Here is a 15704-nt window from a genome sequence, read left to right as displayed (position 1 = left end):
GCCTCCTGCTCACCTCCTCCAGACCGTCCTCTGCCAGTTGGAGACTTTTGAAGCCCAAATCTGACCATGTTGCCCACTGTTTAAAAACTCTTTCTGGGGGCATGGCCTAGCTCCTTGGCGTAGCACGGAGGCCCTCTGTGATGGGCTACACCTTCATTTCAGATACAGCTGTGGTCTGAGGGCAGGGTGGGAGGGTGTGGGCTGGCCGTGGGAAGGAGCCTGAGATTTTACAATGTCCCCTTTCCTCCCTGCCCTACGCAGAGCCATGAGCCACCAGATCCTGCTGCTCCTGGCCGTGCTGACCCTGGGCCTGGCTACCTCCCAACAGGGAGACAAGGTGCCCTGTAAGACGGTAAGAAGCCCTGCCCAGGCAGGGTAAGCTCCCCCACCCCCACCCCCACCCCCACCCCCTCCCAGTCCTAGGGTGTCTGTCCTCCCAGCCCCAGAAGCCAAAGTTAGAGGAGTCAGAAAAGGAAAAGGAACGCATTTAAACCTTGCATTAGATTAGCACCTGCTAGAATGTTTAAATACCTTATTTACTATTGATCCTGCCAGGTAAGTACCATCATTCCCATTTTACAGAATTGGAAGCTGAGGCTTGGAGACGTTAAGTGACTTGTCCAAGGTCATTCAACTGGGACCACTGGGGCCAATATTGGACTCTATTCCCTCTGCCCCCACAAGGTGATACAGAATTTGGCGTCAGTCAGCTGGGAAGGGCTCTTCTGTTTTGGGTCCCTGGGCTCCTTGACTTGGGCCCATCTGCCACAGCCCTGCTGGGAAGCCTCACTTATCACTGCCCAGGTCAAATGCTGCCTCCTTCAGGAAGCCTCTTCTGATTCCTCCCAGGCTGACCTGGTTCTGTTGCTCCCTTTGCTGGTCTTCCCCAGGCCCAAGCTTCCCTCCTTCTCAATATTGAGCACGTGGTATAGTTCACAAGTGGGCCCAAGCCTGCCTCACCACCAGACCAAAGTTCCCGAGGGCAGGGACTGGGCTTGATTCACTCTGTTCCTTTTTCCTACCCTTGGCCAGGAGACTAGCCCTGACGTATTGTCGCCCTGTGGGATGCAGGGAAAAGAGACCACCCAGGTCCACTTGTGAAGCTGGGCAGTCACTGAGCTCAAGGCAGAAGTTTGCCCTGGGGAAGGGACAGGCCCTGTGGCAGCCCCACTTGGACCTGGGACTGGAAGCTTATGACACAGAATGGCCACCGGCTTCTGGAGGCTGCAGGTGCTGGCAGCCAGGCCCGGAGCCCTCCCCTGGCGTTGCAGTGTCCTGCTGTGGTCACCTTACTTCTTGCTCTTTAGAGCCCTTCTGAGTTCCCAGAACCCAGAATCATAGGCAGAGAGGCCTCAGATGTCACCAGACGCAGCCCCACATTCTGCCTGGGGAGACAGCTCAGAGAAGGGAAGGCCTGGGCCACCCAGCAGGAAGGGGAATGGGGTGAGCTTTGGATTGGGGAGAGATGAGGTAATAGGCAGGAAGGTGCCTTCTGGACTGCCATAGAAGGAGTCATGATGATTTTTAAGATAATAAAAAAATTAAAAAAAAAATTTTCACATGCCGAGGGCTTGCAAGGTGCCTGCTGCATGCTGAGGACTTTCTCTCCCTTTCTTCTGCCCAGATTCCTTTTTCAGCAGGAAACTGCGGCCAAGAGAAGAGCTGTGGCCACCAGGATTATGCAGATCAGAAGTAATAGAGCGGTTTCGAACCCAGCTCCCAGGGCTTATGCTGCCCACTGCAAGTGACTTACTGCCCTGCTGCCCTGCTCTGTGCAGGTGGCAAAATGGAGTTGGGTGGCAAGTCCTCTTCCCTCCTAAAAAACAAAACAAAACACAAACAAACAAAAAACTTGGGGCAGTGGCATCCTGGCATCCCAGAGAGAGTGGGCAGAGTGTTGCTAAGGGCTGACTCCTCCAAGACCCTTCCCCAAGTAAGGCAGTGGTGCTGGGGGCTCGGAGCTCGGGCCGTGGGGGGTGCGCTGGAAGTGAGTGCTGTGAGCTGCGCTGGCCTTCAAGCTCCTTCCGACTGAACTGCAGAGCCGGGCGGTGGTGCAGCACTGCCTGCAGCCGCCTCCTCTGGGTCCCTGGCAGGGGTCCTGGGCACCCGGGCAGAAAGCAAGTCTTAGGCTCTGGGCTTGGCCAGCCTGTGTCCTGACTCAGCTCTCAGGGGCTGGTGGCCCCGGGAGCCTTTGAGAATTTAGGGGTGAAATGGGGTATGGGCTTGCCTGTAGGAGAACATGTGATGCATAGCACAGTGCCCCCCACAGGGTAAATGCTCAGGAAGTGGTAACTGGTGTTACTTACTCTGCTGAAGGACTCAACCCGGGTACTCAGCCAGCTGAGGGCGCAGTGGTCAAATGTGGCTGGCAGTAGGAAAAGGAACTCCTAATGGTAGTTTTGAGCCTCTGACTACATGATTTGGGGAAGCCACCTCCCTCCTCCGAGCCTCAGCTTCCTGAGAGGGTACAATGAGGTAAATGTGCCTTCGAAGATTGAATGAGGCAAGGGATCTATGCATTCAGCACAAGCCTGGCACACAGCTGGTGCTCATGGTTAGTGGCAGTCACTGTGTTAATGTTCTTTTTGCTGTGACTTCTTAAATAAGGATGGTGCAGGAGCTGAGGACAGGATGAGGGACCATGCCTGGTGGCCCCAGGTGGCCGAGAGGTTGGGAGGGAGAAAGGGGCAAGGAGCCAGGCAAGACTGGCCAGGTGGCCAGGATAGGTTTCTGGTTCACATGATGCCCAACCTCAGGGGCATCCCTGGGCCGCTGTGCAGGCTGGTTACTGTGCTGCATAGCGTAGGAAGAGGCACACAGGTGCCTGTTGGAGGGCAGTCCATTCCTCGCCCTCCTCACCTTGGGGATCTTGAGAGGAAGCTGACAGCTGGGGCCAGGCAGGGAACCCCCTTGCCCTCACCCCATCTCCAGGCCCTGCTGGCTTAGCTACTGACTCACCATGACCTCGTACAGGTCACTGCCACCTTCAAGCTCCGTCTCCCCATCTTGGAATTGGGTGGGCTGGACCCTTTCTGCTCTAACAGTCTTTGACTTCGGTCTGAATATATGGATCATCCCTTTACTTTCTTTTTAGAAAGGTGGTGACTCAATCCCTCAGTCCTTTACCAAACCAATGATGTCTAGGACTCTTTCATTCATTAAAAAGATTTAGTGAGCACCTTCTGTGGGCCAGGTCCGAGGCCTCCACATCAATCAAAACGGTCTGTTTGCTCTGAGCTCACTGTCTAGCAGGTCCCCACACAGGGGCCAAAGCTATGACAGGAAGCACAGAGGCTGTAAGAAAACCCAAAGGAGGCCCCAACCTGGCCAGGAATCAAGGAAGGCTTCCTGGCAGAGGAGATCCTGGACTTAGCATGCAGAGTTCCCTGTGCAGATTTTGTTGGGAAGGACATAACCAGCACAGGGAACAGTAAGGAGGAGACCCAGAGCTGGGGCTGGGAGGGTTAATGGTCAGTGGTCCGATATGGTCCCTGTGGGCTGGGCTGGAGTTGGTTGGGAGGAGAGGGGATAGCTCCTCAGGCGCCACAAACAGTCTTGAACCTGCTGAGAGCCCTGGAGTTTGCCCTGGAGGGGTTTCAACAGAAGGCAGCACTCTCTGAGTGGAATTTGAGAGCAATTGCCAGGCATCTGGTTGGTGGGTGGATCAGAAGGGCCAGTGGAGACAGAAGCTGGGGCAGGAGTGGGCCTGAGCTGGGTGGTGGTAGAAGTCAGACCAGCTGAGAAAGGCCAGGGCTCCTGGTATGCTAGAAGAGACGAGAGGAAGGCTGCACTTACATGGAAAGAATTCTGGCCTCACAAAGCACATGAGATAGAAGGACAAAAGTGGGGCCTTTAGTTGTTAAAATATCTGGGTTGAAAACCCAGCTCTGTTCCTTAGCAGCTGGATGATCTGAACCCTTCCTTACCTCTCTGGGCTTGCTTTTCTTAAATGGGAGCGATCATATTGACGGGCCGGCTATTGTGAAGACCCAGTGAGACCACGGGTCTGAAAATGCCAAAAAATCTAAAATGCTGAGTGGGTGAGAGGGAAGGATGAGTTACTTTCTGGATAAGAAACCAGAGTGGGCGTGTGACTTGATGGGGCATGCGTCACAAAATCAGAGTGTTGTCATCAGAGAACGTGGGCTGAGACCCTGGACATCGTCCCCCCTGCCCCTTACGCCCACCCCATCTCCAGGACCAGATCAGGACCGGGCCTGGGGAAGCACAGCTGCTGACAGGGCTGGGGGTGGGTAGCAGCAGCAGAAAGGGCCCTCCTGGGGAGTGTTACCGAGGAAGCAGGCTCTGGGACCCAGGATGAGGGCTTGAATGAGACCTGAGGACAGGAAGCTAAAAACTGATGACAAGAGGGAAAACTGCCTTTTTTCCTTTTGGAAACAACTCCCCCAAAGTGGGTTCATCTAGTCTTACACCAGCTGGGTCAACGTAACTACCCGGGCCCATAGGAGGAAGCCAGGGTGTGGAACCAGGAGGCCCGGGTCCCAGCTCGGCTCTGTTCCTCATGGCCCTGGGCCCCTCTAGAGCAGTGGTTCTCAACCTTGGCTGCACATTAGAATCACCTGGGAATCTTTTTAAAATCCTGATTTCAGGGCCTCATCCTCCAGAAATTCTGTTTCTTTGTTATGGGGTGGGGCCACAACATTAGTAACAAAGAAACAGAATTTCCGGAGGATGAGGCCCAGAAATCAGGATTTTAAAAAGATTCCCAGGTGATTCTAATGTGCAGCCAAGGTTGAGAACCGCTGCTCTAGATCAAGCATGTCAAACTCGTGGCTGCCGGCCGCATGCCTCATTTACTTAAACAAAGCTTGCAGCCTGCTGGCGGCGGAGAGTTTGGCATGCTTGCTCTGTGGCTCAGTTTCCTGTAAAATGGGTTAATGACTAGTACAGGGTTTTTGGTCATTTGTTCTTTTAACTTTCTATCATCTCTCTGTCTACCCATCAAAGCTTCCTTGAGTCCCTCCCTGATGCCAGTGCTGCACTGGGTGCCGGAGATGGGGGCAAGGAGCAGGATGGGGGTCATCCGGACACGGGGTGATTAGGCTGGGATGGAGGAACGTCGAGCATCCTGGGAAGCCAGGGGAGAAGCCCAGCCAAGCCTGGCGGGAGCTCAAGGTCACCCTTCCTAGAGGCGCATGTCCAATTCCAGCTCCTACTGCGCCCATTAATGCCTGCTGCTCTCTCTGCCTCTCCGTCCCCAGGTGAACAAGGAAGTCTTCTGCCAATTCCTTGGCCTGGTGCAGGTCCCCTCGGTGCTCCCGCCGGACATCGAAGCCCTTGACCTGTCTGGAAACCAGCTTCAGAGCATCCTGGCCTCGCCCCTGGGCCTCTACACAGCGCTTCGTCACCTGGACCTGAGCTCCAACGAGATCAGCTTCGTCCAGCCAGGTGTCTTCGAGGCCCTGTCCCACCTGGAGCACCTCAACCTGGCCCACAACCGCCTGGCGCTGAGCACTGGGGGTCTGGGCCCCCTGCTGCACGTGAAGTCTCTGGACCTGTCTGGGAACAGCCTCTACAGCGGCCTGGTGGAGCAGCTGCTGGGGGAGGCGCCAGCCCTGCGCACCCTCGCACTGGCGGAGAACAGCCTGACCCGGCTGGCCCGCCAGACCTTCTGGGGCACACCCGCGCTCGAGCGGCTGGACCTACACAGCAACGTGCTGATGGACATTGAGGATGGGGCTTTCGAGGCCATGCCCCACCTGACCCACCTTAACCTGTCCAGGAACTCCCTCACCTGCATCTCCGACTTCAGCCTCCAGCAGCTGCGGGTGCTGGACCTGAGCTGCAACAGCATCGAGGCCTTTCAGATGGCTCCCGAGCCCCAGGCCGGGTACCAGCTCACCTGGCTCGACCTGCGGGAGAACAGACTGCTCCGCTTCCCTGACTTGGCTGCACTCCCGAGACTCATCTACCTGAACGTGTCCAGCAACCTCATCAGTCTCCCTGCGGGGCCGCCCCAGGGTGGCGAGGCCATCTATGCACCCTCTGAGGGCTGGTCAGCTTCGCCCCTCTCAAACCCCAGCCGGAATGCCAGCACCCACCCCTTCTCCCAGCTCTTGAATCTGGATTTGAGCTACAATGAGATTGAGCTCGTCCCTGAGGGCTTTCTGGGGCACCTGCCCTCCCTGCGCTTCCTGAACCTCAGCCGAAACTGCTTGAAGGCTTTTGAGGCTCGGAGTGCGGGCTCCCTGCCCTGCCTGGTGCTCCTGGACATCAGCCACAATGCGCTGAAGACGCTGGAGCTGGGCACCAGCGCCCTGGGGTCTCTGCGGACGCTGCTCCTGCAGCACAATGCCCTGCAGGACCTGCCCCCACACACCTTTGCTGGCCTGGCTAGCTTGCAGAGGCTCAACCTGCAGGGGAACCGGGTCATTCCCTGTGGGGGGCCAGGGGGGCCTGGGCCCTCCGGCTGCGTGGACTTCTCTGGCATCTCCTCCCTCCGCAGCCTAAACCTGGTGGACAACGAGTTGGAGACGCTCTGGGCAGGTGCCTTCCTCCACACGCCACTAACGGAGCTGGACCTCTCTTCCAATCCGGGGCTGGATGTGGCCACGGGGGCCTTGGTGGGCCTGGAGGCCTCCTTGGAGGTCCTGGCCCTGCAGGGCAATGGGCTGGAGGTGCTGCAGGTAGACTTGCCCTGCTTCAGCTGCCTCAAGCAGCTCAATCTCGCCGAGAACCGCCTGAGCCGCCTGCCGGCCTGGACGCAGGCCGTGTCTCTGGAGGTGCTGGACCTGAGGAACAACAGCTTCAGCCTGCTGCCCGGCAGTGCCATGGGCGGCCTGGAGACCAGCCTGCGGCGCCTCTACCTGCAGGGGAATCCGCTCAGCTGCTGCGGCAATGGCTGGCTGGCGGCCCAGCTGCACCAGGGCCGTGTGGACGTGGACGCCACCCAGGACCTGATCTGCCGCTTCGACTCCCAGGAGGAGGTGTTCCTGAGCCACGTGCGTCCTGAGGACTGTGAGAAGGGGGGGCTCAAGAATGTCAACCTCATCATCATCCTCACCTTCACGCTCGTCTCTGCCATTGTCCTCACCATGCTGGCCACCTGTTGCTGTGTCCGCCAGCAGAGGTTCAACCAACAGTACAAAGCCTAGAGCAGCCAGGCTGCGGAAGAGCTCGGCCGGAGACCCTTCCAGGACAGCGAGGGAGCCCGAGACACAGAGGAGGGTGAGGTCTGACCCAAGGCCACACAGTGGGCCAGGGTCCCAGAACCCTAATCTCTAAATCCCAGCCCCGGCTTCCTTTCCCTGCATCCTGCTGCATCGGCAGGTGACGCACTTCCCAGGCCTCACGTGCGGTCCAGCTGTGGAAGCTGGACGCTGAGCAGCGGTGGGAGTGACAGAGGATGAGGATGAGCCATCAGATCAACAAATCTTCACCAGACATCTGTTTTGTGCCACACCCTGCGCTGGGCACTGAGGACACTGATGAAGGAGACACATCAAGCATCTCCCAGTCGGGGTGGGGATGGCATCACAGAGCTGTGCAGCGACCACACAGAGTGTGGAGCCCAGGGCTCCAAAGCTCGGCAGTGTGAGCTGAGTGCTGGGGGGAGAGGGGGAGGGAGGGGAAAGTGAGGAGTCCTGCCCCGCCAGGCCAGGGCCAGGGAGGGGAAAGACCAGGAGGATTTGTCTGAGACCTTGCCAAGCAGACTATTTGTCACATCTTCTGATAATGACTTGCAGCTTCTCTGGAACATGACGAATTTGTAACTGGAAGAGACCTGGAGCCATGAGTGTGCCGTGGGTCCTGCACTATGGCAGGCTGTGGCGGCTGCAGCAGGTCCGGTTCACAGGCTGTTGCCCTGGGCTCCGGCCAGCACTGGACTGTCATTTCCTGCTCTGCACAGACTTTTTGCCCACCTGGCACTCTGGTGTTGCACAATGGCCCCAATACTGCCGTGGCCTTCGCTCCCCGCTCCATCCCAGGAGTGAAGGCCTTAGGTCTCTGGTTCTGTGTTGCCCCAGGCTTGGCAGCGGTAACAAACCCAAGTCTGTGTCTGCCTCTTTAGGACAACCCTCTGAGGCTGGCATTTAATCCCAGTTTATAAAAGAGGCTCCAAGCCTCCCTGCAGGGTGTCCCAGCTACACAACGCCGCACTGAGATTCAGGATCACATCATCCCGACTCCGGGGACTGGGCTTGGCCACTGCGGGGCTGCAGGCTGTCAGGGGGACAGGAAGTGGCCCCCATGCTGGCACGGGGCCTGGGAGCATCCTGCACTGCACACCCCACCAGCTCCTCTCCCTCCACTCTCCCAGGCCCTCGCCTCCTCTGCCTCAGTTTCCCTCATTCCCCCCTTTGCAGACTGGTCTTTTTCTCTTGTTGCCCTTGCATCCCCATTCTCCAATGAGCACAGTCTAGAATGTGAGACCATTGAGTCCCACCTCCCCCTTACACAGATGGGGAAACAGGCTTAGGAAGAGAAGAGGACTTGCTCCGAGATGCACAAGTCAGGGGCAGAGCCTGTGGGAAACAGGAGGAGTCAGACCTCATTACGGGTGTCAGGGGGTGGGTTGGGGGGTTGCACCTGAGTGGTTTTCTTCTCTCTCAGGTGTCACATCACAAGATAATGCTCCAAATGCTCTTTTGGGTCCTCCTCATACAGGGATCCTCCCCTCTTAGAAAAATGGGTTTAAAAAATCTAGATCTAACCCCTTGTCCCTCATACCCATGGAACCATGGGCTGTTGTCTTCCCCTCCCACCTGTGCTTGGCCGTGGTCTGGCTCAGGATGGTGCTGGGTCAAGTGGGAGACAATGAAAACTCCACTCTCTCTGCCCCATTTTACAGATGAAAAGGCTGAGGCCCAGAGAGGATCAAGGACTCAGGGAGTCAGTGGCAAAGCCAGGGCTGGAACTTGATGTCCTGGCCCCATCTGGGGCCCAGGGGGCCCAAGGGGCAGCTCAGGGCCCAGTCCTGGTTGGAATTGTGACTACAGGTGCTCACTGCACACACACTCTTTCTCAGGCGTGGGGCAGGCGTGGGCCCCTCCACGCCTGATCTTTGAAAACACTACACAATGCTGCTCTCACCGCCCAGGAGCCAGGCCACAGCCCAGGCCCTGGGACTAGCTCTTTGTATAACCCACATGAATGTATTAAAAATAATGTTGGAGACACAGTGCGGCCTGCCAGCCTCCTCTTTGCTTCAGGTCACCTGCACCACTGCACCCACTCCAACCCTGCCCTCCCCTACTCCCACTGTGGTCTTTGAACCCTCATGGCAAACCCTCGGAAGGTAGGACCTGTAGGTGGAAGATTGAAGCTCCGGTCATCACCACCCAGGACCTCGGGGCCTCAGCGCATCACGTCCCTTCACGGTCAGCAAACCCTGCTCCCACCACCACTGAGGAGATGGTGGCTTTCAGCAGTTACACCCTCTCAGGCCCTTTCTCTGAGCTCATCCCCTCTGCCCCACCTTGGGGTCCTCATCCCTCCTCTCTCATTTGCCCCCTCGCTTTCCTCTCTCCTCAGCCCTTCCTCTCAAGTTACTTCTTCCTCTCAGACCAGCTAAGCTCAAGTGGTGCTCATTTGAAAAACAGTGAAAAGAGCCCAGGCCAGTTGCTCAGTGGTTAGTGTCGGGCTGTGGACCGCAGTGTCCCGGGTTCGATTTACGGTCAAGAGCACGTACCTTGGTTGCAAGTTCCCCAGCCCCAGTAGGGGCGCATGTGGGAGGCAACCGATTGATGTGTCTGTCTCATGTCGATGTTTCCCTCTCTATCCACCCCCGCTCCTCCCTCCCTTCCCTTCTCTCTAGAAATCAATGGGAAAAATATCCTTGGGTGAGGATTAAAAAAATAAAAATAGTGAAAAGATCCTAAAGCCACTTTCCCTTGCCTTCTCCTACTTCATGGGTAAACTTCGTGGTTAAGTAGCTTCTCTTTCCTCCCCCCATATTCAGCCCACCCAGCTGCCTTCCGCTCCTCAGAGCCCCACACTGCCCTGGCTAAAGTCACCAAGAGTTGGCCAAACTCAGTGCACTTTTCAGTCCGTACCCCCTTGACCTCTCAGCTGCAGGGGCTCCCAGCCCTGTCCTCCCCATCACCCATGCCCTCCCTGGCACACCCTCCCAGCATCTAGGATACGTACCCGGTTTTCACCTTCCTCTCAGGCCCCTTGTTTTCAGGCTCATCTGCCTGGAGCCATCTGAACGACAACTACTAGCACTCCTGTCCCGGGCCTTCTCCCCTCGGGAATGTCATCGCCCCCGTTGCCAGAGCCACCCCAGAGCTCGGACCATGCCACCTCTCTATCTCAGCCCAGCCCCTTCTGAGCTGCAGCCCTGACACCCAGAAGCCTCCCAGCTAGAGAACTGAAGGTCGCCCCACGGCTGGAGAACGAGAGTGAGCAGCCGGGCTGCAGTTCACGGTTGGTCTTGGAAGAAGAGCCAGGAGGGTCCAGAAGAAGAGCTCTCCTGGGTTCTGGAAGGGAGCTGGAGGGTCAGGGTGTGGGCTGGGAGGGCTGGGAGAGGAGGCAAGAGCACCTTACATGGGTAGGGGCGGGCAAAGGGCTCTGAGGCAGAGTCTAGAAAGTATGGAGTGGCTCCCACACACTCTTTTCAGCCCCCTGTGCTTGTCCTCATGTGGCCCCTACTTCCCCTGACACCCAGATGCTGCCTCTTTGCAGGTGCCAGCCTCCCCTCCCACAAGTTCCAGCTTAATGATGCTCTAACCTCCACTCCCCGCACCCCCCTGCTCCCCCCCACACACACACACACACAAACATCCTGGAGATTTCTCCAACCAGCTTCTTCTCTGGTCTGTGAGCTCTTACCTCCCAACTCTGCTCCCAGTACCTACTCTCCAAAGGAAAAGTTTACATGCCTATTTCATGGATGGGACTGGGCAGTGCGAGAGCATGAGAATCAACACCCTGGCACACAGTAGGTGATCGATGAAGGCCCAAGGGGAGGCAGTAGCAGGGGCTGAGCTCAACCCAGGGTGTTACGGGCCTCCCATCCAGCCAGGATCCCATCAGGCCCCTGACCCCTTTTCCTGGCAAACAGGGGTGTTTGCTCACCTGGTCAAGACCCCCCAGTGAGGCAGAAATTCCTGTTTTCAGCCAAACGTGGACATAGCTGCCAACTAGGTCATCAGAGCATCCGGCAAGGGCCAGGGAGAGGGGAGGTCCTCGCCCGCCCAGTCACAGACAGGCTGTGGAGCAGGTCACCAGGCTCATTCAGCTCAGTGAGCTGTGATGGGGAGGTGGGCAGCACCCATGGCCGAAAGGTGTCCTACCAACTCAGTCCTCTGTCCTGGCACACCCCCAGGACCAGGGATCCACTGTCTGGGTTCTGTGCCCCTGCCCTGTAGGCAGCTCCCAGGCCAGGTCCCTGAGGCCCTCCAGCCCCATCTCTCTCCGGACACCTCCTGCCTGTGTTCAGAGCTGACACTGAGCACTTGATGTACATAGTCGTATGTTTTTCTAACAATATGTGAAGAGATTGCTATTATTATTATCTTCATTTTAGAGAAACAGAGACTCAAGTTCCCACAGCTAAGAAGTGTCCAAACTCCAGAGCCAGCAACCTCAACATGAGGCAGGTCCTCCCCAATACCACGCTCTCTCCCACTTCCTCCACCCGAATGTCTCAGCCATCCTGACCCCACCTGCCAAACTCCTCCTTTTTTAACCATGGCCCCAGTCAACTCCTCTGGGGAGACTACCCTGATTGCCCTCCTCCCACTGCTCAAAGCCACAGCCCTGGGACGTCTGCCTACTAGGCGCTCCTGGAGGGAGGTCCTACTGGAGTCCTTTCCCTGTCCCGGGGGGCCTCACGAGCCAATGCAGAAGGTGAGTTCAGAAAAGGTTTCCTGAATGGATGGACTTAAAAACATGTGGAGATTAAGATCAGCCCTCAGATGGAGACTGGGGTGACAGGCTTCTCAGAAAGACCCAGGGGACACAGAGACCTCAGAGGGGATGCAGAGCGTGGGCTGCCCAGAAGCAGCAGTGGCCAGTGGTGTGGCAAAGAAACAGTCGTCTCTCTTCCCTCCACTTCCCTCCACTTTCTTCTCGCCTCTAGGACCTTGTCTGACCTTCTCCTTCCCCTCCCCACTCTGGCCTCTTTTTTTTCCTCCCTTGGTCATCTCTCTCCCCTCCCCCATCTTACTGGAAGCAGTTGGGGCTGTGGTGGCAGAGAACACGGTCGGTGGAGGGGAGGGAGGCCTAAGCTGTTTATAGGAACTGGAGCAACTCCATCCATCAGCTCTGTTTGGAGCTGGAGACCAAGCATAATAAATACCTTGGCTCCTCCCCAGCTGTGCTTTCCCTGAACTTGGCCATTTGAACTCCAAAGCTCTCTGGCCTGCTGGTTCTCAGGACCCAGCTCCCCGTCCACCCGCCCTGCTCCCACCTCCCACCAAGCTGCCCTGGAAAGAGCCCTGCCTCTGGGATCAGAAACGCAGGCCTGAATCTAGGCACTGCTGCAGCGTTGCTTTGGGAACAACAGCAGGTCAAGCCACCTGACTGTGCCTCCAGTCCCCTATCCATGAAATGGGATTATAACCACTGCCCCTCACACCCACAGCAGGCCAGAATGGCTTGAGCATCCACTCTGTGCTGGGTTCTGGTGGGATCCCTGGGAACAGACAGAGCCTCTGCCTAGGGTGGGGAGGGGGGAGGGAGGGGCCACACCACAGCACAGGCAGGAAGTGGTCTGCACCACAAGGGAGGTCCAGATTTTGTGTAGTGGGGCGGGGGGGGGGGGGGGGGGGGCGGAGTGTTTGCAGCAGGGAGTGGCCCTTCCAGCTGGAGGAGTGAGATGGACTTCGAGGACATCTGGGCTGGCCTGGCTGGGAAGGGTAGGATTTCAGCTTATGAAGATGGGAAAGGCTGCTCCAGACAGAGCAAACGCATGAGCACGATGGCCAGTGGGACAGTTCCATCCAGAATGAGACAGGGAAGAGTCTGCCTATGCCCAGCCTTCCTCCCGTCACTCTCAGCGTTGTCTTCTTTGATCCTATAGCACCTTCTGCTTTGACCTTCCAGCTTTCATGGATCTTCCCTTCTTTTCTGGAGAACTTCCTCCTCACCCAGCTCTCCCAACTTGTGGATGCATTCCTGGAATTCTGCAGTCATGTCCCTACTCCCACCTTCCCCCAAAAAGCCACCCTAGGAAACTGAAGACTCATATCCGGAGAAAAGTCATTAGCCAATTGCACATGCTTCTGGAATGAATAAGGGAATAGATGAATAAAGGAATGAATATAACAGTGAGTCAATGAAAAAGAGGATAAGTGAATTACTGAAGTCAACGGAAATTTCTTAAGCCCCTGATACCAACCATGCTAGATGCTGTACTCATAAGATCTCTCTGCTCCTGGCTCACTGCTTATGGGGGGAAATAGACATTAAACACACACACACACACACACACACACACTCAAATAAAGACAAAATGGCAAATTACGATGAGAACCATGAGAGGAAATAGTAGGGAGACATAATTGAGACGGGTGGACTCAGAGAAATCCTCTCCAAGGATGTAATCTGCAAGCTAAGACTGCTGGAGGACTTAAGGTGAGTGAGTGTGTGAGTTAATATTCCTTCTAACCTCTTCCCCTCACTCCCATGAATTTGCCAAAATGCCTGGGGAGAGAAAGCGCAACACCATAGACCCTGAGGTTCATTTTCATGCACTGAAAACAGCCCCTACACTGGGACCTTCCTGGCCTCCCCCTTCCTCAGTGCCTTGCCTACCCATTCTAGAATCATGGAGGAAAATATGGAAGGCCACATACATGGTGGTGAGAGGAATGGCCAAAGAAGGGTTCTCGGGAGTCAGTCGTTGTAAGGGTCCAGTTCCAAAGGCCGCTGCTTCAAAAATTTTAGGGTAGGTGGGTAGGATGGGCTTGGCTCCCTCCTCTAGTCCTGCACCACCCATGTCAGCTTGCACCAACCCTCCCCTTTTACCCTAAGAAACTTATTAACATTCTCATCTCTAACCTTCTGTGTTTTCTCTATAATCAAGTAATCATTGACAGGCATTTAAATTATATGCAAATATACATATGCATGTCTCCGTGTTTTATAGAAATGGGATTATATTATATACACTTTCCTGCCTCTTGCTTTTTTAATTCAACAATACTTCAAAAAATCCCCCCCTAAACAAACTGACATAGCTCTGATTCATTTATGATAGTATATAATATTCCACAGTGTGGATATTCCATAATTTATTTAGCCACTTGTCAATTGATGAACATTCACTTTGTTATATTTTCTTGAAACTCTAAACATGCTGCAAAAATACCCTCGCCCATATGCCTATAGTCTCTGGGACTTGTGTTTCTGTCGGATGAGCACTGATAAGTGGGATTCTAGGTCAATGGATAGATATTATGTGTAATATGTGTACTTTAATAAAGATTACCTTTCCAAAAGACACTAATGTTTTACATTTCCACAAGCAGCTTATGAGTGTCTTTTTTGTTTTTACATTTTTCTTGTCAAACTAGAGAAAAGTGATTGGCTTCTGTACATTTATCTTGTATCTAATAACCTTATCAATGTTTATTAATTCAAATTGCTGTTGTTTTTTCATTTGTTTCTTTGTTGTTGCGCTTATTTTTGACTTTTGTTTCTCTGCTAGGGGCTCTTGGGTTTTCTAGGTATACAATCTTCTAATGGCCTCATTGTTGCCACAGCTCCTTTGATGCCCTCACCACAAGTAGCCTCTGCTTCCATTCAGGCCTGTCCGTGCCCAGCCTGCAGCTAGGTTGCAGGGATCCACACTGCTCCCCGCTCCCCCCACAAAAAAAATCTCCTTCTCCCATGTCCTCTCTTCCCAAGACCAGGGCTCCAATCCCGTCTCCCTGGTTTTCAGGAACGGAGCGGAGGTGGGGGTGGGGAGCTCAGAATCCCTGTTGCTCTGTTCCACAGAGTGAACTTGTTCCACCCTAACTGGAATTCTGTTCTCCTCCTAGAGCAAAGGTTGAAAACTGGTGGCCTATGGGCCAGATTTAGCCTTCAGGCATGCTTTGTTTGGCCCGCACAGGAGTTTATATAAATCTGGATTAGTTGCCAACATTTAAAAATTTGTAGAACTGTTTTATATGGGAACATATAAAATCTGTATTTCTGATTTTTCTTAAAATTCTGGAAAATCTAAAATGAGTGGCAGGAGATATGAAATTGCATCTCCCACTGAGGCTGTGAGCTTCTCAGGGACAGAGGGGCATTCTATCTTCTGTACCCCAGCACCTGACACCGAACCTGGCTTCCGTTTAATTCCTTTCCTTCTATATAATGCACAAGTTTCAAAAACATGTGAATGAAGAGCCCCACATTAAGGGTTCTGACCTTTATTGTGCCATGGACCCTTTGGCAGTTCGAAGAAGCCTATGGGTCCCTTTTCAGAATGAGGTTTTCAAATATATAAAACAAATAATACACATGATTCCAAAGGAAAACAATTATATTGACAGCAGTTATCAATATATTTTAAAAAATAATTGTGACTTGGTAATACATGTTTTTTATTAACACACTAGAGGCCCAGTGCACGAAATTCATGCATGGAGGGGGGGCGGCGGGAGGGGGGGGTCCCTCAGCCCGACCTGTACCCTCTCCAATTGGGAACCCTCAGGGGATGTCCTACTGATGGCTTAGGCCCGCTCCCCATGGTTCTCTGCTGTCTGTGGGGCCCGCTTGACTGTTCTCAGGTCACCGCCAGCGAT

The 15704-nt window shown here is 54.8% G+C and overlaps 1 protein-coding gene across 1 annotated transcript; it reads left to right on the top strand.

The window, feature by feature from the left end:
* Window positions 1–265: 265 nt before the first annotated feature.
* On the top strand, window positions 266–7115 carry LRRC32 (leucine rich repeat containing 32; the record flags this gene model as incomplete). Its single annotated transcript, XM_081100371.1, has 2 exons — window positions 266–352; window positions 5223–7115. 2 exons carry the CDS (start codon window positions 266–268, stop codon window positions 7113–7115), a joined length of 1980 nt encoding a protein of 659 aa, XP_080956497.1.
* Window positions 7116–15704: the final 8589 nt, after the last annotated feature.

The sequence above is a fragment of the Myotis nattereri genome (assembly GCF_964212035.1).
Source record: "Myotis nattereri genome assembly, chromosome: 9".
NCBI lineage: Eukaryota > Metazoa > Chordata > Mammalia > Chiroptera > Vespertilionidae > Myotis > Myotis nattereri.
Note: the sequence above shows the minus strand (reverse complement) of the source record. Positions and strands in the feature narration are given on the sequence as shown.